At 43.3% G+C, this 22794-nt stretch overlaps 1 protein-coding gene across 1 annotated transcript in view; it reads right to left on the bottom strand.

The window, feature by feature from the left end:
- Positions 1–22794, bottom strand: part of ELOVL5 (ELOVL fatty acid elongase 5) — a 61832-nt gene that overhangs the window by 16860 nt on the left and 22178 nt on the right. Inside the window, exons 2-3 of the mRNA XM_035109795.2 lie at positions 4560–4625; positions 2672–2859 (exon numbers count right to left, since the gene is read on the bottom strand). Of these exons, the coding sequence (XP_034965686.1) occupies positions 2672–2859; positions 4560–4625 (254 nt within the window). The remainder of the gene's footprint in view (positions 1–2671; positions 2860–4559; positions 4626–22794) is intronic.

The raw sequence follows: 22794 nt of genomic DNA on the forward strand, positions 1-22794 counted from the left end.
ATGACCTTGAAATCCAAACACAGTATCTGAAGTTATTTGTCCGGCCAGATATTTCCCTTCAAATTAAAAATCAGAAGGGGGGGGGGAATGCATTCCTGTGAGGTTCTAAAGGAGAAAGGATTGCGCAGATGTGTTCATTGTGGGTAAACCTGGTGCCAAAATATTTGATCTAGAACACGCCTACTTTGACACAGCAAGTATGTTCAAGTGGAAAAGTAAATGCAGACTAATGATCTCTAAACAAATAAACTGCTCCTGTCGTATCTGCAATAATTAGGCATTTCCCAAGCAATATAAAAAGTTAGGTATCTAACTCCCTGGGAGAAGTGTTGTTTGTTGTGCAGCAGTGGGGACAAACTGCTTAAGACTGTCATGCCACTTTTGCAGAAGATTCTGAACTCCTATTCTAGCACATTTGCTCCTGTTCCCATTTTAGCCGGAATCGTTTAGAGTATTTCGCATGAACATCCTACTCAGGTACCAACCAAAGGCAGAATAACTAGGCTACAGAGCCTCCAGACCTTTACAGAATGGGAAAACAAACCTTGTCTCCCCAGGTAAGAAAATGTCATTCTGTGCACACCATGCCCCCCCCCGAAAGCAACTGATAAATGAACTGAAGAGCACCGGATGGAAGCCTGGAGAAACAAAATATAGTAAGGGGGAGGAATAACTGAATAACCTAGATTCAGTAACAAGAAATATCGTATACACAACCGACAGATAGGGAGGTGGAGGTCCTTTTTTATCTATTTCTTTCTTCTTTTCCCTCTCTTTACTTTTATCTCCTTTGGTGGTTTATTGTTATTCTCATATTATTATTTTCTCTTATTGTACTTTGGTAAGAACTGTATCCCCTTCATGGAACACTGCCTTGTCGTGGCGAAGGGGATTGAATAACTCCAAGAAACTATGAGCTATGCCGTGCAGGGCCACCCAAGACGAACAGGTCATAGCCGAGAGTTTAGACTAAATGTGATCCACCTGGAGAAGGAACCACTCCAGTATTTTGCCAAGAAAACTCCATGGACATAAAAAAAGGAGAAGCTTTGAGAAGAGAGTGAGTTTCCAAGGCATGCTCTGGTTCATGGGATCATGGAGAGTCGAACACGACTAAGACGACTAAACAACAACAAGAAGAAGAACTGTATACAGATAAGGGGGAGGACAGTTTGAGAACCCTGGGAGAGAGGCGGGTAAGAGGAGATACCACAGGGATGAGGCTGTGGGAAGAGAGGGATGGGGACAGGTGAGAGCTGGGATAGCACACCTTCCTCTGTAGGGGATGAAAGTTACAATATAAGCAATGAGTAGTTTCTTTTTTCCTGTTCCTTCTTCCTTTAGTTTCTTTCTTTTTTGTATTTCCTGTAGATTAGTTGCTCTTTTTATGGTATAGTGAAAATGTCAATTATTCCCCCCCAAACAACAACAACAACAACAACAACAACAACAACAACATGTGTTTCCAATATCGTAGCGTTCTACATAACTATTGTTGAAAGGATGTGTTTGCTAGCGACTCATTTCATGCAGTTTTCTGGTCTTCTGAGCTGCTTGCCGTGGCACAGGAGCAGGTTGTGTGGTCTCCATCACTTAACCACACATCTCCCATAAAATGCAGCACACAAGGGCTTTGTGGCATTCAGCCATGCGTGGAACGGCCCTGCTTGTTCGCTTATTTCAGGAATGTATAAGCCACTTTCTCTGCCAAACTGCACTTGAGGTAAGTGCTACAGTCAAACATGCAAAGCTTTTCAGTAGGAGCTTAGAAGACTATGTTCCTCTGCCTCCAGAAAGGCTTTGGTGGCCTGTAAATGTATGAACTGTGTGACTATAATGGTTAACTTTTTAGGAGTCACAATTGGTCAAAGTTTACCGAAGTTGGGGGTGGGGAGAGAAGGAAATATATTACAAGGATCGAGAGGGCCAAGCTTCCAGATAAATATATCCACTTTGATCACTGATGGGGCATTTGCTGGTGATCTCACATGCCCCTGAGGTTTGATGGGCCTTTTTGATTGATTGATTGATTGATTGATATTGATTGATTGATTCTATTTCTATTCTGCTTTTTATTCAAATAAATCCCAAAGCAGCTTACAAAAAAAGATAAAAATAACATAATGTAACATCACAAATATAGCATAAATTGTATAGAATAGCAACGAAACAAACAAACAAAGCTCTGAATTTGTACACATATGCTCTCCCCTCCACCATGACTCATAAACTTTCATTCTACTCAATGCATTAAAATACACCTGTACATACTGGCAGTTACTCCCTTCTGAAGGATCCTGGCGATGGAGGTGGTCAGCACAAAGACTCTCTCCCTTCACATCCTTTCTGCCACATGACCAGGGACCTTTAGTGTGGCAGGCTCTGCCCTTTGGAACTCCTTGCAAAAACAGAGATTTGGTGGGAGCCATTCCCAACTGCTTTCAGAAGTCTTCTGAAACAGTATTACAGTAATTTTGGAATATGCGGAATGCTTTATCTGAGTGGATGTAGCAACTGAGTAATTTCGTTGTTCCCACAAGGGGACAATGACAATAAAGATATCTAATCTTATCTTATCTTATTATTCGGAGAGGCCTCCTGAACCCGATATTTTGTATGAAAGTATGGTACAAGCAATGTGAGAAAAATACACAGCCTCTTCATTTCTTACCTCATAAAACATATAGAGGGACAGAAGCGTAAGCCCGAGGTTATAGACCACTAGAATACCCCTGAAGGTGAACGGCTGCCTGTTCCGCATGTACTTTGGTCCTAACCATACAATTAATAAGTATAAGACGGTGAAGATGAAGGTAGGTGTGTAATTGGTCAGGAGAAACCATCCTTTTACTCTGGGGTCTGAAACAGAACACAAAGGCAAGATTGTTATCTGGATTAAGGCAATTTCAAAGACTTCTGAGATTTAAGACTGGCAGAATATTCATTGTTAGGAAAGGCAGGTGCACATTTATGCATGTTGTGCAAGCAGATATTCCAGAGCATCTGACCAAATTCAATGCCAACATTTCAGACCAAAGGAAGTTGGGAGGACAATCTGTGCTAGTGGTTTCTGGTGTGTGCGGAGATTTGATTCCCCCTTTAGCAAGGCTTTCCTAAGAGAAGCCAAAGGAACAATAGCTGGGAGATACAGTTAGAAAAGCCTGTTGCTCTGAATTGCACACTAACCCCACACCCGTGGCGAGGTTTTATTTAATTGCCCTGTTGCTAAACAACTAATTATGCTCTCTTTACAAAAGTGCTGCTCCCTGAAGGAGCACCTGACACACTAGCCTTTCCTACTTCTCTCTCAAATCTCGATAGCTGGTGCTTTTATATTCCAAGTTACTTTTCATTCTCTCCTTCCTGACATCTCCATTACTCCCATTATCTGAAATTAGGTGGAGTTTGTGAGAGCCAAGATGCTCACCTCACCTTTCAAGTTTCCACTTTCTCAGTTTTATTGATTCCCACCCATCTGAACTACCAGGCTTTGTGGCAAAATAAGGATAATGTAAATATTCATTCCAACCGTGCAGATAATCCACAACTGATAGAATTCTACAGCCACGATCCAATGGTCCCCAAGCACGGATCTCCAGATGGTGAAGATCTCCTGGTGCTCACTTGGTCGCAAGCGGTCAAAAGTCAGGTGCAAAACATGCCGGGCGCCTGGCTAAATTCAAACACTGAACTTGGGGCTTTCTCCAAGCAGGATTGTGTGTTCTGTCATTTAAGCTGCAATATGAGCTTTTATCTTTCCCACAGATATAAATGAGATTTCAGTGGTTCAGTTTGGATAGATTGCTTCCACAATTATTTAACATACGCCAAATGCAAGAGCAATTTCGTATTTCCCGATAGCTGCAAAACTGTCTTGTTATGTTTATGAGTCTATTAACTGACAGGAGTTTTTGAACATGTGCTAACATAAAAGGGCTGCCTCATTCATGTATTTTCCACCCTAATGTCAGGACTGAATGTCACTACAGAATTCTCACCCCGCAGGGTCATCGGAACATGCGGGCTCAATTTTTGTGCCAGCTCAGCTGATGCAGAGGATGAGATCAGCGATGGTGCCTCAAATGCGGTATGTCTAAGCAAACACACAAAAGGGGCAACTATTTCATTTTGTTTGTGACTCTGCTTTCCATGGGAACAGAACCACAGAAGCGGAGTCTTAAAAAGAGCTATTTTATACACAGAAGAATTCAGAGCGCAGAAATATGCTATTCGCTCACTGACGCTGCTGCTGGGGAGTTTATTTATTAATGTAATTATAGGCCACCTCTCCAAAAGATATAGCTACCTAAAGTGGCATAAATCAGAACATCCCTTGTATTGAATTCCAACAATGATAAAAGTATATATCTAATAAAGCACTTGTATCCATCGCAAGCCAAAACAAAACAAAAAAACCAACCATGCAGGAATTTCAGTCCTCATTCCAGTGACTACTACACAACATCTCAGTTAAGCGTTGCTTTTCTAAAAAAAAAGTCACTGTATTCAGGAACCTAAAAATCTTTGGCAAGTAATCAGGAACTAGATAAACCACCTACCTCGGGGTCCAAGCCAAACGTCCAGATAGCTATTGATTGTTTCATCCAGAGACGTCATTGTGCAACCTATGTGGAAGATGGGGAGAAAACAGTTATTTTGCTCTTTCCTATGGAAATGCTGCTATCGGGATACAGTTTAAACTAGCATGAGATTGTGGGTGTGGGAATCCATGGCTCCCTAGATCAGGCATCCCCAAACTGCGGCTCTCCAGATGTTTTGGCCTACAACTCCCATGATCCCTAGCTAACAGGACCAGTGGTCAGGGATGATGGGAATTGTAGTCCAAAACATCTGGAGGGCCGAAGTTTGGGGATGCCTGCCCTAGATTGTGCTAGACTGCAACACCCATCACCCCTTAGCACTGACTGTGGCTGATGGGAGTTGGAGTCCAGCAACAACTAAAAGGCCACAGGCTCCCCAAGTATTCCTCTGAACACTTGACGGAGTTTTGCAGGAATATTTGGGGGGTTACAGCCCATCTTTTGCACTGAAGGCAAAAGTATACCTCTGAATGCCAGCCACTCAGAATCACAGGGAGAAAGAGGGCTGTTGCCCTCACACCTTGGTATTTACACGACTTTCTGCATTTCCCAAGGCCGGGACACAAATAAGGAGCATATACTAGCTCAAATGTACATTTATAAATGGTACTCTTCCACTTATCGCAAGGGAGGCTTAAAGGAGATTTAGGGAAACTCCGCAAAACGTTATGTTAGATACACATTTCCTTATAGAGTTTTAAATGCTTAAAGCATGGCATAACTTTGTAGGACTTCTCTTGAATTCAGTAGTTCAGAGCTGCAGGAAAGACCACAAATAATGGGAGAAGACACTGACGCTGAACAGAGCACACCATAAAGTTTACATCCCTAAAGACATATTTAAAAAGATCTCCCACCACCTTGAAAGCACCGTACAAGGAAAGAGACGAAATGGAAGCCTGCTTGGATACTGAAAAACAATCTTCACAGGTCAAAGCCTGAAACAGATGCAGCAGGAACTTGTTTTATAGCTCGTAGCTGCACAGGAAATACTTATAATTAAAAAGGGACTCCTCACCTGCCTCCCTCCTCTCCCACTTTATAAATAATCCTGAGTCACCTTTTGGCCTGTTTTTTTTATTTAAAAAAAATCAAAACAAAACAAGTCTATGTACAGCGAAACCATAGCAGCAGCTCGTTTAACCAAAAGACGAGAGTTGCCAAATAAAGCTTACCCACAGTTTAAACACAGCAGAATAAACGGTGTCTTATAATGACTTAATGCCACCTCCCAAATAAGCACAGCAGAACCAAGCTTGCCAAGTAAACCCCTCCTGGGACTTCACCTTTAGACAGTATGCATAGAGGAGGGGTGGCACTGTCAAAGCCATGCAGCTCTGCAGCATCTGAAAGTGGAGATACGCTTTGCTGCCCGCGTCTGCACCAATGTTCAGAGGTGGGTGGGTGTGTTTAAGGGGGCGGGGAGAGAGACCAGGTTGACAACTTCCTAACCGGCAGAGACCAAAGCACAGTCAAGAGCCATGTTACTGCATTCAGAGACTCAATCTTTGGCATCCTCAGTTCAAAGGATCCCGGGCAACTGGGAAAACGTATGCCTTGATGAAGCATTGCTAAGCAGAGTACAGTACATGATGCCTTCCTTGGAGGTTTTTAAGCAGAGGTTGGATGGCATCTGTTATGGATGCTTTAGTTGAGTTTCCTGAATTCCTTGGGTCCCGTCCAACTCTAGAATTCTATTATTCTACTGGAATAGATGGACCAGTATAAGGCAGCTACACACACACACACAGAGAGAGAGACAGACAGACAGACAGACAGACAGACAGACAGACAGAATAATAAAGCACAATCAACACAGAGGTGAATGAAAAAATACTCATCTTTGTAAAGCATTCCGGAACTACATTCTTTCCCTAAAGTAGTCACACTGTATCTCCAAGGTCCATCCCATATACGTATTGTGCAAGTTTGCAATTTTTGAGCTGCTCACACTGCTAGAGTTGCCATATTTGGAAGAGCAAAAAAAGAGGACACGTTTGCAGACTATAGATCGCTATGACGACTCTCATTTTACAAACCCATGAAAAAGAGGGCATGTCCTGGAAGAAGAGGACATATGGCAACTCCACGTCACAGCCACCAATTCCCAGTTACTGCCACACAAGGGAGTCCTGCTCCCACCCTACCCCCCGCCAACCCTGAACTATGCAAAGAACTCACATTTCATGGAGCTGTAGAGTTACGTATGTTACTGAGATCTCTCAGTAGCCAGCAATGATACATTCAGACAAGACCAGGCAGAGCATTTCAAACAGGGTGTGTGTATCAGAAGAAATGGTAAGATTCGCAGCAACAAAAGGTTTCACAGGCCCATGCTGAGATAAAATCAATATTAAATTGTTAAAAGGAAAGCAGCGTATTCCAAGGGCATTTATTGCAGTTGTTTATTCACACATCACAATAACCTCAGCGATGTTCAGCTGCTTCAATCTTTGACACGAACATTTCCATATACAGTGGTACCTCAGTTTAAGTACACAATTGGTTCCAGAAGTCTATACTTAACCTGAAGCGTACTTAACCTGAAGCGAACTTTCCCATTGAAAGTAATGGAAAGTGGATTAATCCGTTCCAGACGGTCCGCGGAGTACTTAAACTGAAGCGTACTTAACCTGAAGCGAACTTTCCCATTGTAAGTAATGGAAAGTGGATTAATCTGTTCCAGACGGGTCCGTGGAGTACTTAAAATGAAGCGTACTTAACCTGAAGCGAACTTTCCCATTGAAAGTAATGGAAAGTGGATTAATCCATTCCAGATGGGTCCACTTAAACTGAAAGTACTCAAACCGAAGCGTACTTAAACCAAGGTATGACTGTAAAGGTAAAGGTACCCCGACCATTAGATCCAGTTGTGGACGACTCTGGGGTTGCGGCGCTCATCTCACTCTACTAGCCGAGGGAGCCGGGGTTTGTCGGCAGACAGCTTCCAGGTCATATGGCCAGCATGACTAAGTTCTGGCGAACCAAAGCAGCACACAGAAACGCCATTTACCTTCCTGCCAGAGCGGTACCTATTTATCTACTTGCACTTTGACATGCTTTCGAACTGCTAGGTTAGCAGGAGCTGGGACCGAGCAATGGGAGCTCACCCCGTCACAGGGATTCGAACCGCCAACCTTCTGATTGGCAAGCCCTAGGCTCTGTGGTTTAACGGTCAGCTTTAACGGCTTTAAAGGTCAGCACCAACACTTTGAATTGTGCCCTGAAACGTACTGAGATCCACTGTAGGTCTTTCGGGACCAGTGTTATATGGTCTCGGCGGCCGCTCTCAGTCACTGGTCTAGCTGCTGCATTCTGGATTAGTTGTAGTTTCCGGGTCGCCTTCAAAGGTAGCCCCACATAGAGCGCATTGTAGTAGTCCAAGCGGGAGATAACTAGAGCATGCACCACTCTGGCGAGACAGTCTGTGGGCAGGTAGGATCTCAGCCTGCATACCAGATGGAGCTGATAAACAGTTGCCCTGGACACAGAATTGACCTGCGCCTCCATGGGCAGCTGTGAGTCCAAAATGACTCCCAGGCTGCGCACCTGCTCCTTCAGGGGCACAATTACCCCCATGTCAGGACCATGACACTTCTAGACTGTCACTAATTTCAGGTAGAACTGAATAACATACTGGCAAATTAAGCTTGGATGATTAAAGGTGATTTGAAGCTCTTGCACAGCTAACCAATTTCTCCTCTTTCCCAACACCCGCCCCAACTTTTAGCTGTAAGGAAAGTGACAGGAAAATGAAGTGGGCAGTGTGGGACAACAACTGTTTTGTTGGAACACTGTCTTAGCCTCCCCACAAACAAATCAGAGTGAATGCTCAATAAACAGGTCATCTGAAAGTACTCCTATGGCTCAGTTGGTAAAGCATGAGAATCTTTACCTCAGGGTCATGGGTTCGAGACCCACGTTTTTTCAAAGAGCATGAACATTGCTGATACGTTTTGGTTTTTTGGGGTACACTCCTGTCCAGCCACAGATAACATGGAAATCCTCCCTTCAACATTAGCTAGGAAGTTTAGATCTGCTACACCATTGACTTCTAGAAAAATGGAAAATGGGACTTTAATTTCCCTCCCTCAATATAATGGACTGGAAGTATAACAAAACAATTAGAGGCATGGAATGTGCAAATTAGAAGACTGTGTGAAACATAAGGTATTTGCACATCTCTCTATAGGTTATGTCACAAAACAGCTCACACCCACAAAAGTTAACAATTGGAATGGGATCCCCCAAGGTGCTTCTGGGGGCAGGGAAGCAGAAGGGGCAGTATTCCAAAACTAAGCAGTCAAAATGCAGAGCATGACATTTTTTTGCCATTGAGACAAGCATTCTAGCTCAACACAAGACCCACAACACACATATATGAGCTGTGAGGTGTCCACTCTCTCACCAGATCCCTGGATCATGGGGAAGGGAGGTGCCTTCTAACAGCAGTGCGTGTCCATGCTTGTGCACAATATAAACTGAATTTACTAGTGTAAACAAGTATAGCATGACATGGTAAAGGCCGCATACAAAAATACATATTATTTGCAAAACAAACTGAGATAAGAAAGTCCTCTTTCCCCTTGTAATTAGAAACTCAGGGGAGGAGAACATTTACAGGTGAGTCATCCACTTGCCACCTGAATCTCCATGTGTTCATCTCACTTGGCTGAATTGACTATGATTGATTTGGTTACATAACACCATTATGGAATAAGCCAGAATCGTTTTGTGCTTGCTTGTGTAAATTTATTTGTATATGTATTAGAGATACAAGGTCTCTAAAGCCATTCAGTGGGGCGGGGCGGGGAGAACATGGGGGGCGGGGGAGATGTCAGGCAAAATAATGCAAGGGTGTGTGAAAATGTATACAGTGTAGTGCATCAAATATACCATTATATACATTTTTTTTATAAAACTTGGCATGTAAAATTCTTCATACCACACACCCTGAATGAATATAAAATATTGTCTTTCAAAGCATTTCGCTCATTCCAAAGTGAAACTACTTTGTTGGAGATTTTTCCTCAGTGTGCCCCCAAAATGTTTTTCTTTTAGAGTTTTATTCCCCCCCCCATAAAATAAACAAAATGTTAGAAACATTTAAAAAGATCATTTTTTTGAGGATGGGGAATGGTACATAGCATCTGTGTTCCTCTCCAAATATGCCTAGGCTTTCACATCTAAATATAAGCAAAACCACTGCTTAAACTGAATTCAGTTATTAAAAAAGAAATAAAACGTTACTTTCAGAAAAAGAGCCTAGGTGGGGGGAAAGTCTAAAAACATGAACTGCCTGGCAGGCTTTGGTGCTCCTGCTTGCCCCCCATTGGCCCTCTCTTTCTATCTCTTTTTTATTTTTTATCTTATTTTAAAAATTAACCTTTACTGAAATTAAAAATAGACAAGTAAAACACGTACAAATAATATAAACAAAACAAAACATACCTATTATACAATATATGCACCTTAAAAACCTAAATCAAATAGATCATGCATATATGTTTATCAAATAAAATAATTTATTTTAACTTCACATACATTCTCCTATAAACCAACTTCCACTTGTCATCATCCCGGGCTAAGAAACTCATACTTTTATGCTGCTTCCCTTCCCTTTCCAATTTTGAATCAATATGGAATATTAAAAGTAAATCCAAGTCTTTATTGAGCCTTTTTAAATAACCCCCCAATTTTTTCCCAATTCTGAATGAATTTCTGGTTGCTGCCTCCTCTGATGGAATTTGTTAATTTGGCCAATTCTACATAGCTTAATAATTTTCCTTGCCATTCTCCAATTTTAGGGGTCTCTTCTCCCCCCCCCAATATTTAGCAATTAGGATTCTCGCCACTGCCACTGCATACAAAAAGACCTCCTCGTCTTGTTTATTTATATCTTCACCTACCATTCCTAATAGAAAGCACTCGGGATTCTTTTTTATATTATATTTAAATATCTTTTTTCAAATCCTCTCTTTCTATCTCAGTTGACTATCCCCACCTTCCTGCATTATACCTGGGTGGGGCTGACTCATGTTTTAAAAATGACTACTACCTACTGTTGTCTTTGTCCATGGAGTTTTCTTGGCAGGGATACTGGAGTGGCTTGCCAGTTCCTTCTCCAGGTGGATCACGTTTAGTCAAAACTCTCCACTATGACCTGTCCATCTTGGGTGGCCCTGCATGGCATAGCTCATAGCTTCTCTGAGTTATTCAAGCCCCTTCGCCACGACAAGGCATTGATCCATGAAGGGGACTGCAAGAAGATCAATCCTATCCATTCTTAAGGAAATCAGCCCTGAGTGCTCACTGGAAGGACAGATCGTGAAGCTGAGGCTCCAATACTTTGGCCACCTCATGAGAAGAGAAGAATCCTTGGAAAAGACCCTGATGTTGGGAAAGATGGAGGGCACTAGGAGAAGGGGACGACAGAGGACGAGATAGTTGGACAGTGTTCTCGAAGCTACGAACATGAGTTTGACCAAACTGCGGGAGGCAGTGCAAGACAGGAGTGCCTGGCGTGCTCTGGTCCATGGGGTCACGAAGAGTCGGACACGACTAAACGACTAAACGACTAAACGACTAAACAACAACACTACCTACTACCAGCATCATATACTGCTGAGGCCTTAGCTAGGCTGTTACAAAAATGTTTTGTGTATGTTTTTCCCTCTCTCTCTCTCAACTTGTGCAAACTCCTGACATCTGCTGCATTGTTCTGAATGGAGAGCGAGAGACTGTCTCTCTCTCTCTCTCTCTCTCTCTCTCTCTCTCTCTCTGTGTGTGTGTGTGTGTGTGTGTGTGTGTGTGTTACGTACATCCCCAAATATGTAGACAATGTTTGGGATCTGAATTAACAAATAAACCAGTTTTTAAAAATAATAATAATAATAATAATAATAATAATCCACCGGCTCAAGTTGCAGCAGTCCCTCCTTTTTCTCTTCATTTTCCCTTTCCAAGAAACTGCAGGGATTTCTGGAAATACAACTCTCATTCTCTTTTTGTAACAGGGAGAAAAATGATATTTTGCTGTCTCCTCCAACTCTGAGGAAACAAAAGCTGACTGTCACGACAGAAATTGCAAAGAAAAACGGGAACATCGCAACAGTGATGGTTCTTTTTATTATCTTTCTTTTTCCAGCTATAGTGTGTGATATTTGCAACAAGGATTGTATTACGTGAAAGCCTACCCTTCTTAAGGAGGCTTCAATGGGAAGCATTTGTCTTCTGACATTCTGTGGATGAGGTAGGGTGAATGCAAGTGTGTGTGCATTGGTGGGGAGGGGACAGGGGGAGAGGCTTCAGCACCTCCTACCTCCACACTCCTTTGACCCTTTACGATACACCCCCACATCTGTGGTGGAGTCCCTCTGAACCACAGGGCAGTCCGCCATGTTGTTTCACATAAACCACGTCCACATTTGCAGGGCTTGATGTCATATATGATATCAGGCATGGGAAAGTTCAAGCCGCAGCTAAAAGGCCCTAAACAGCCTCGACCCAATATACCTGAAGGAGCGTCGCCACCCCCATCGTTCTGCCCAGACACTGAGGTCCAATGAGAGGGCCTTCTGGCGGTTCCCTCACTGTGGGAAGTGAAGTTACAGGGAACCAGGCAGAGGGCCTTCTTGGTAGTGGCACCCGCCCTGTGGAACACCCTCCCATCAGAGGTCAAAGAAATAAACAACTATCTGACTTTTAGAAGACATCTGAAGGCAGCCCTGTTTAGGGATGCTTTTAATATTTGATGAATTATTGTATTTTAATATTTTGTTGGAAGCTGCCTAGAGTGGCTGGGGAAACCCACCCAGATGGGCAGGGTATAAAATTATTATTATTATTTATATTATTATTATTATTATTATTATTATTATTATTATTATTATTATATAAAAGGAGGAAGAATTGGGAGTGCACTCAAAGTCTACTTCCAATTCTTCCTTTGCTGCAAATAAAGTGTTGATTTCCTGGCTAGAATTTTTGTTTAAAGACCACCTTGCATTTAAATGCACGGATGTGTCACTCTCATGTGCTGTTTGGGCATTATTTTTTAGAAAATATATAGTAATAAGAACTGGGACAGGAAGTGTCTCCTTAGAGGTGACAAAAGTCTCGTAAGGATGTAAAAGTAACTTTCAGTACATAAGGCTCCTTCGCTTATTGGCAATGAGCCAAAAAAAAAAAGGGCAAGGGGTGCAATCTCTTCCTTCTTATTGGTTGGAAGGAATTATAAAAGGAGCTTGTCTTCCCCTGGAAACCCTTCGTGCCTTTGCAGGAGGTATGCCTCATATGGAGAATGAAAGCCGTAAGTGATTCTGACAAAGTTAGAGCCTGCTAGCCGAAGCACTTCCCTGAGAATTAAGACGTAATCTGCAGAATGCAGTCCAGATGAACCCAACCAAAAAAACTCACCACATCTCTCCCCATTAAGATGACTTTCGCAATCCTCCAAGCCAAACATCATCTCCTGCCAGAGTTCAAAAGTATAACTATTACACTGGGAAATTCTGCACGGTACAATTAGTCACAGCGCAGAAATGGCAGGCTAGCCTTGCGGAAGAGTTTTGAAAAGATGTCAGAAGCCACATGATCAAAGGATAAATTCTGGCTAGTTCAAACTCGTGTTTGTGGCTCAGACGCCAGTCCAGAACAGACCCACATCCAGGCATGAATGGCTTTAATCTATGCTTGCTGTCTTGTTAGGATTCTTTTCTTCTAGTTCAAGGCAGTGCGCTAGAGATTTTGATACACCAGATCTTCAGTACAGCTCCCCCTAAACCATGTCTCTCCAATATTTCTGCTTGGACGCTTCATTGATGTCTCAGTCTCAGTCTTCTCGAGACTGTACTTCTCATCTTTCCTCCCAAGCCTCCTTTCTTTGTTCGTACATCACCCTGCACACTTTCTTTGTTCGTCAACAATGTTGCCATCTACCCTGTTGAATAGGCGTGTAACCTTGGCTTTTCTCTCCCTCCTTTGTTCCTCATAAGGAGTCCACAGCTACATTGTGTTGCTTTGCAAAAAAATGCAGCCCTTCCCACCTGTCCCTTAGGCAGGAACTCAAGTCTACGCCATGGTAATCTCTCATCTAGACTACAGCCTCCTCCTCTTTGGTCTTCCGCTGTCTCACCTGGGTCCCCTCACATCTGTCAAGCACTCTGCCGCTGTAATAACATGCCTCTGTCACCACTCTGATCATGCAACACCACTCGCTGAAATCTCTACCCCGGGAAGGAATTTGTTTTAGAAATGATAATTACTGATCTATTGTGGATTCGACACATTGTGGAGTAACCTCCCTTGTAGATATTGCAAATGCTGAAATATTGTACGTGCAGGAATTGGCAAGCAGGTGCCGATGGTTAGGGATGAAGTAGTTTAATGGAATGTGTATTAGAAAATAAAGCAGCAACAGGAGGAAACAGGACATATCAAGAATAGAGGGCAGGAAACCAATTTATGGAAAAATTGTATGAAATTTGTTTTAATACAATTCGGCAAGTTTTTCTCTCTACTTCTTTCTGTCTGTTTCCACATTCAGCGCAAGGTCCTTCAACCTCCTCCATAGCCTTGCCCCCGCCCCCCATCTCCTGATACATTCCTGCTGCTCAAAGGTTTCCTGCGTCCTCTAACAGCTCCATCACTTCTCCCTCGCTGCCCTGTGCCTGGGACTGCCTCCCAGAACATCTGTCTAAAAACCAGCTAATGCCCTAATGGAATTTTGAGCATGCACAACTGAAACAAACACACAGCCAAGTTTGCACATCACAATAAGCAGGGCATCTAGCCAGAGAAGCAGAGTGGGGGGGGGAAATCCCTGTGGAAATTATATATTTCTTAAAATTCATTAGCAACAATGAACGGATGCGCCAGCTGAAAATGCAGCAGTAGGCAAGCTTGGCAAGTTCACAGCTTTGTTTACTAAACAAAAGGAAACTGAATGTGCTAAATCCGATCCCTCCGCAGGGAATTGGAAATTTTCTGATGAAAACTGAAAACACCATAATTTGCAAAGGATTTTTTTTTAAAATAAAATGATTTCCCATTCAAAATGCTTTGTAAAAATCCCCATCGCTGTCACTGGGAAAACATGTCTGAACCAGGATATTGGCCAGCTGCTCACCAACGAGCTAGGATATGCAAACCAACAAACCATGGCTTTAAAACACACACACACACAAAAAAAAAACCAGGATTCAATTATGGCTCCGGGTTTGTTTCTCCCACCTGTTCCTGACCTGAAATTTATTTGTGAGCTACTCTTGTACTCTGTAAAATGCCACATAGCCACTGGTGTCATCATATAAAAAGAAAATGCACCTAGTGTATAAGATTCCTATTGGTACAGTCTTCCTTTCAGGTAGCTTGCCTGACACTTTATTCATTCTCTTCCACATTCTTTCCATTGATATTTCTTCTAGATCCTTACCTGCTACTAGGAATAGTTAAGAAGCTCACTGGGTTAGTTTTAGTGTTGTTGTTTTTTAAGTTAGAAAGGTCACTCCCTGCCTCTTTAAAATAAGCTCCCCTGCCTTCACAGAGGACAAGCTACTGAACTAGGTGATTTCTTTTACCTCTACAGTTAAGCATCCCTTGTTTTATGTAAGAGCAACAGCCTCCAAAGAAACACTACTGATAATTATCAAGGTGAGAGGTGCTGAAGCTACACTCACGGGTAACTCAAAAAAGATGCAATATAAGAACAGGTTTGCAAGTTAGAGATGTCTCCAAAGTCATAATTACCCGGTTTGGAATGTGGATTTGCCCTGCTTGTAACGCTGGCAGTATTATGAATCAAGAGTCACTCTCTGGGCACAAGTTCTTCTTTGGCTTGGAAGGTAAAATGAGATTCTCATCATGCAGAGTCAGCATTCAGGCTGACCCAGTGACTTTTGAAGGGGCAAGCACAAAGTCCTTTGTGTGTTAACTCCTTGCCGTCCACAAAGCTCGGCTAATATCGCTGTAAAATATGTGACCCGACAACTGATCAAAACAGTATCATCTGTTCGAGTCCATTAAAAGAAGCTAATCCCAGAGCAGCCAGCTTGCTGCCAACATTTCACATGGCTGTTTTCCTCCATCCACAGGAACACTGAATATTCTACTGAGTTCATCCAGTTTAGTACTGTGTACCAGTATTAGAAACTCAGATATATAAGCTAGGCACCAAATGGCTTCTTAAACCAAGATTGCACCAAAACGGAATGTCTAGTTGCCCTTTTGGGGAAAGACAACTCTAAAGTTCTTCGAATGACAGACTGACTGTGATTGTTAAACATCTGGCTAGCTCAGGTGACAACCTTGAGCTAGGTTAAAAGCTTTGAGAACTTAAAGAAGAAAAGTCACTTGCTCCAGAGACTGCCCACATATATATTGGCCTGTCACCACCTCTTTTTCCTTAATGGTGACACGGACCATTCATAATGTAGGGATATTCTTCACGACTGTGAGCAGGACGGGGGGGGGGGGGGTGGGCTACGTGAAGACAAGCTACAACAATTCACTGTAACACTGTTCACTGCTCCTGCTCAGACGGCAAAGAAAAAAAGCATTTTGGTTCCTGATATTCATTCCGGCTGCGCAGATAAAATATAACGGATAGAATTCTACAGGGTGTGGTATTAGTGTGTGAAAACAATCGAGATCCAAGGATTCATGCAACTACAGATGGTAGAGATGTCAGGCACCTTCCTGGTGCCCAGGAATCTTCACTTGGGTCAAAAGTGGCCGAAAGCTAGATGCAAAATGAGCCTGGCTAATTTAAAATGCTGCTGTGTCCATGGGACTGGCACCAACTCTCCAGAGTTTCAAGCAGGAGGCATACCCAAGCCCTACCTGGAGACGCCAGGATTGGACCTGGGGCCTTCAGCATGCAAGACAGAGAGACTCTACCACTAAGCTACATCTCAGTATAAAACTCTCAGGTTCAACATACATATGCAACCATAAGACACCAGTTGGAAAACAGACAAGCTTCCTGCTCAACACCCTGTCCCAAGAGGCTCACATAAGCAAAGCTAAGTAAAAACTGACCTGACCAGCATTTTTGCCTTCTGATCCTCATAAGCCGACACACAGAGCCTGCCTTCCTAACAGGACTGTCAGATGACAGTCCAAAAGTCTAGCCCCCTTCCTGGCCATTCTTTCGTTTGCTCCCTCTGCTGTCACCAACCTCCTCTTCCAGCAGCGAAAGTTAGCAGATGGCTCTGCTAGAGGTGGGAGCAGAGTGTGCCACTTTCACTCGAGACGTCTGGCTGCAAAGCACTTTGTAAAAAAAAAAAAAGTTTCCCCAGCCAGTGGAAAAGGTGGTGGCGGCCTGCAAATAGAGATGGGCAGGGACAGGCTAGTTTCTCTTTTTTTAAAAAAAAAATCTATTTATTAATTTTCCAATTAAAACACAATTATATCACATCCATTATTTCAAATTATACAAATACATATCAATTAAATTGAATGTTATGCCAAATCATTAAAAAAAAATTGAGTTCCCATGTTCCACACTGCCGTCTTTATTCTAATGTCCAAATCGTCACTCAAAGTCCGTAATAATCCCGATCTTTTCCCTACCGTCACTCTAGATGTTTTCTTTCATTCAATTTTTTCCACAGCTGCTGAGATAAGCATCAAACGAGATTTCACATATATTCATTCTCCTGTGTGAATTTTAATCAGTCCGGCCTCCCCATAGAGGCTAGTTTTCTCTTTAAGGTCAAGTTGTAGGCACATCAAAATGTAGAGGTGAGATCTTTAACTTGATTATGGCAGGGAGATGAGAGCTCTTTAGCTCAAGGGCACGGAAAGGTCACCAATTCATCACTTCATCTAGCATTAATTGTTCTGAATGATAAAATATGTCCAAAAGGTTTCACCGCCTTTCCCAGGTTGGTTCTAGACCTTGATTTGGGTAAACAAGGGCTGGTATAAAGACAGCTTTCCATAGTAATTCAGCAAGCAGCATCCATTTAACCATTTCTTACAAAGTGAGGGACTCCTGTCTGCTCTTCCCCCATTCTTAGTGCACTTCCAGACTGTCACTATTTGGGGGCGAGAGTCAATCGCAGGTTGCACATTTAGAGCTGATTTGGAGCTCTTGGACAACCAACCCCAAGCAACCTTTTTTCAACAAGGAAACGGCAGGAAAATGAACTGAAACATATGATGGGAGAGCAATTGCTTGATGCAACTTTGTCCTTGTGGGAAAAAATCAGGATGACTACTATCTACACATACAAGCATACAGTAATACCTCGGGTTACGAACGCGATCCGTTCCGGATCGCAGTTCGTAACCCGAATAGTTCGCAAACCGAGCGCGATGGGTGCCGCCATTTTGCGCATGCGCAAAGCGCGATTTTCGCGATTTTCGCAATTTGCACATGCGCAAATCGCGCGATCGCGGCGAAAACACTTCCGGGTTTGCGCAGTTCGTAACCCGAACTGTTCACAAACCGAGGTGGTCGTAACCCGAGGTACGACTGTATACAGAGCAAAGCAGTAGGGGGTGGTTAATTTTGATTGGAACAGTGGGGATGCGAGGGGATGGAGGATTTAACCCTTTGCTACAAATGCTGCTTTTCTGATCTAAATCACATGACCAAACCAGTGCTATTTTTCTAGAAAATGAGGTGCCAGAGCTCACCACGAACCTCTCCCTTGTTCTCTTAGAATGGCAATGGTGTCTTCCAAAGCTGAGCTCCGGCTGAGAAAAAGCCCTGTCCCAAACTATCATATGCCCTCCTAGAATATGATGATGATGATGATGGATGATGATGATGATGATGATGATGATGATAAGGAGGAGGAGGCCACAGATTTAGAGCAGCAAGTAGGAAAAGTTACACATTTCCTTCGGTAGCACTGCTATGTCAATCAAAATAAACAAAGGGGTGCAGATGCTTGAAAGAGGGGAGCAGGACTTTCATATTATGTCACCTTTAGCTCTTAAGACCCCCCCCCCACCTAAAAGATATTTTAAAACAGTTCTAAGCTTCCAAGCAGTGGTAGCTAACATGAAGCCGTCCAGATGTTGCTGTTCGCCAACTTTCATCCACCCCGGCCAGCATGGCCAACTGTCTGGAATGAACGGAACCCTAGTCTTTCAACATCTGGAGTGCACTATGCTGGCTACACTGGGCTTAAGGAGGTATACTAGAAAATAAAACTGAATTGCTTGATTTAGATCCCTTGTCATCCTCCTCCCTATCTCTCTCACACACCCCTACCTGAAACTCTTCCAGTTGTTGCAGGTTCTGCCCAAAGGAGAATGTGCAGTTGTACCTGAGCTGGTCTGGCAAGAGGAAGACAGGCGAGCAAACCAAGCAAGCAAACTTTCAAGCCTTCCATACAGCCCTTCTCCTCCTTGGCTGCTTTTACTTCCACCCTCAGCAAGGAGGAAACCAAGGAGGTGGGTTGTGCAAGGGAGCTTCCTTCCCTGCTGTTGCTTTTGTGGCATGGCCTTCTGACCCTTCCTTGTGCTAAAACACAACTGGGCATAAAACTTGCGCATAAACCTTGCACAAGTGGTGCGTAAAACAAATGGGCACCGAATGAGCACTGGGAAGCTTTGGGTTTGAAGAGGGGCCACACAAACACACAAAGGAGCTCAGGAATAGGTGGCTGCAAACAATGGATAATTAAAGGCGCCCCCCCCCAGCAGCAGACACTCAGGGAAAGCCCTGCAATTGCCCACAGGCTGAACGTTGTGCAGGCCCGGATTAAGGAAACAAAATCCTCTATAACAGCATTAACTGTGCACTTCTGCTGTTAAAAAAAAAAAGTGCAGTCAATAATTTCCAGTAGAGTCAGGTGAAGAGTTTTGCTTTCTTCCATCTTAGAGGGGTGTGTGTGTGTGTGTGTGTGTGTGTGTGTGTGTGTGTAACCCACCCAAGAGTACACCAGTGCTTCTGTGTAATTTCCCTTTTTTTTAATAGTTGTAATATCAAACTGAGAATATTATAAGCAGAAGAGCATTGTGGGAGCTTGGATCTACATTTCTAAATGAGCAAGAAATTTGACCCCAAGAGTTCAAGAGGGGGTGAAGTGTACCTGTAAGTGTTTTTCTTCCTACTGTTGGCTGGCTACAAATCACTCCCAAAAGCACTGTCTCTCCCTCTCTCGCCTTGCAATCCCAGAATATTTATTTCCACGTGCTAGCAATCTAACTTACCTTCCAAATAATAAATTTTATTTGATGGAATGGGCAATCCGCAAAGTTCCCGGGGTGGGGGTGGGGAATAAGAAGTTTCTCTCCTTCCCTTGACCCCCAGCCTCCCATCCCCCCCCTTAAAAAAGCACACCCAACAAACAAAGACAACTGAGTATTATTTGTCATCCAGCTCCTGACATTATCTTACATTTCAGCCTCTTGGTAAGGACAATGCTTTCTATGTGATAGATATCGAAGGCCTGAAGGAGAGGCTAAGGGTAGTTGCCAAATACAAAGAACGCTTAGTACCCAAGGTAATAGAAATACATCAACCAGAACGCGGAAACAAGGTGGCAAAAGTAGGACATTGCACAAGCCCTTGAAGGCAGAGACAGAGAGAAAGATGTCCAAGTCCAGTTTGAAGAACATTGTTCTCATGACTGCATGACTGGTTTCAAGAATTCCAGGGATCTGGATTTTGGCATTCTGTTCTACCTCTACAACATGGGTAGGCAAACTAAGGCCTGGGGGTCGGATCCAGCCCAATCGCCTTCTAAATCCGGCCCACGGACAGTCCGGGAATCAGTGTGTTTTTACATGAGTAGAATGTGTGCTTTTATTTGAAATGCATCTCTGGGTTATTTGTGGGGCGTAGGAATCCATTCATTCTCCCCTCCCCCCAAAAAATATAGTCTGGTCCCCCACAAGGTCTCAGGGACAGTGGACCAGCCCCCTGCTAAAATAGTTTGCTGACCCCTGCTCTACACTTAACAAGTTACAAGAGCATCCTAGCATGGCATATATAAGCATCCATTTTGAATATTGGGTTGTTTTCCCAGGCATTCATTCACACCTGGCACTTCAGGCTCTCCCTAATGTAGGACCCACCCACCCCGCCAAGGCATTCTTAAACCCTCTGTGCAAAGGGGTTGCACCAGCCCTGCCCACTCCACACTGACCTTCCTGCGTTGTAATCAAAAGGTGCTTACAAATCCCCTCAAGACCTTTCTGTTAAATGTGGGGAAGGCTGAATTGGTGGGTGGAGAGAGAGGGGCTAATGAGCACTGACCCTCTGTGGACTGTTTAAGAATGCCTGGGAATGGCGTTAAGCAGAAGCTCCTGACTTGAATTTTCAGGATGTGCCAATTGGCTGTTTTAGCACACAAATTCGCTTTTGCAAGACTATGTGTGTATAGGCATGAAACATAACATGGAGCAAGTCTGGAGTCACAAGAAATGAGAGTGAAGTAGTAGATGGCACAGATGCAAATGTGGAAAGAATGAAAAACTGGGGAAGGAATCTCATCCTTTCTACAAAAGGAGCAATGGAGCCCGGGAGAGAATAGTTACACTTCGAAACCACCGGCTGCAAAACTAGAGTTGCTTCAAGGTTGATTTATCTGTGGCAGAGCAGGTTCCTAATGCTAATATTTACGGTATATTTCAGTTAGATTACAATGTTTTTCAGAATATTACAAAGAAAAACAAACTTGGGGCCGGTTTTGAAATACCTTTACACGTCGTGGTCTTTTTTTATTCTTACAATTAAACCAGGCATTACAGTGGAAGCCAAATGAAATAGTGCACAAATTAAGCGTGGTCTGAGGGTCACTCATGCACCACAGCGAAAGGGTTAATACAAACACCAAACAAGAACAAAGATTTCTGTGAAATGCTAGTATGTTAATTGTACATATACAATTTTCAAAAGTACTTATTGTGTTGTAAACAGAAATGTTTACCTCACGACAGTGGGGAAAGCTGTGACCAGGTGAGCTATGGGCACTCTACATGAGCTGCTGCCCAAATATTAACCCCAGTCGGTAGAGCATGAGACTCTTAATCTCAGGGTCGTGGGTTCGAGCCCCATGTTGGGAAAGGATTCCTGCACTGCATGGGGGTTAGATTGGATGACCCTTTGGGTCCCTTCCAACTTAATGATTCTATGAACTCCAGGGTCTCTGCTCTTCCTACTTAGGATTCTTTATCTTGAAAGTGGAGTGGACAGCCCTTCACACAGAGGGCTGTCTCCAAAGCAGTAGAGGTTGATCCGTTAGGGTGAATGAAGTATTGCTTCACCAATCTTGGCCTCAGCCACATTCCTAATTCCAACCAGGAAGTAGTAGGTGGCACTTCCTGCCTTTTGAGTCCTCCTTAGTCTCAATGTTGCCCTTCTAGGACTTCGTAGGCAGAAGGATGGGGACAAGACTAGAATTCTAGATGGCTCTGCTTGCCATTGGCTCTGATTCCACCTACCACTGGGCTGTCCAGACTTCCACCCCAGCAGTCCCAAGAAGCATCCACCATCACTGTTCTAAATGCATGCTAAAAAAAAAATGGCTCAAAGCCCTTTGGCATGCTCACACTTTTAAAAAGGAATTGCCAGCCACTGACATTTTGCAAATGTGATCGTTCAAAACTGACCTTCAGTGGTTCTGCTGGGTGGCAATATCAATGTGCATGGCATGTACATAAGGAAGTTATATTGCCAAGAGGAAGTTCTCTGGATGAAGGCTTCGGAGAACAGGCTTACACAACTTATCTGATAAGTATCTGAGCCAAACAGGTGTTTTGATATAGCTGTCTCAAATGACTCGCTTATGTTTTTATTTCATTTGACGTCCTAGGGAAAGCCACAGAAAGCCACACATATTTTTTATTTGTGATTTACTGTTCGCTTAAGGCCCACGGGCCATTTATGCCGCCAGTTCTGAGTACAGATTAGCAGAAATGAATGACACTTGGTGTCAGGAGACTGTTAAATATTGCAATAAACGCAATATTTGGGGATATACGCAATCTATGCAGAACCGGGGTGGGGGGTGGGTAGGGGTGGTATTTTAAACTAGTTGTGATCCATTCTAAGAGGGTTTTGTTTTTTTTTGATCCACTGCAAAAAGAGCAATACCATTTCAAAATTCTGAATATTGCATTGCAGTTCTATGAGCTCATATGTAGTGTTCCTATCACCCATTCACGAATGGCACTAGAAAGAAATCCTACTGGGGCATCCTCCATGCAGAAGAAGGGGTCAATGGGAGTG

Source organism: Zootoca vivipara, chromosome 3 (assembly GCF_963506605.1).
Source record: "Zootoca vivipara chromosome 3, rZooViv1.1, whole genome shotgun sequence".
Lineage (NCBI taxonomy): Eukaryota > Metazoa > Chordata > Lepidosauria > Squamata > Lacertidae > Zootoca > Zootoca vivipara.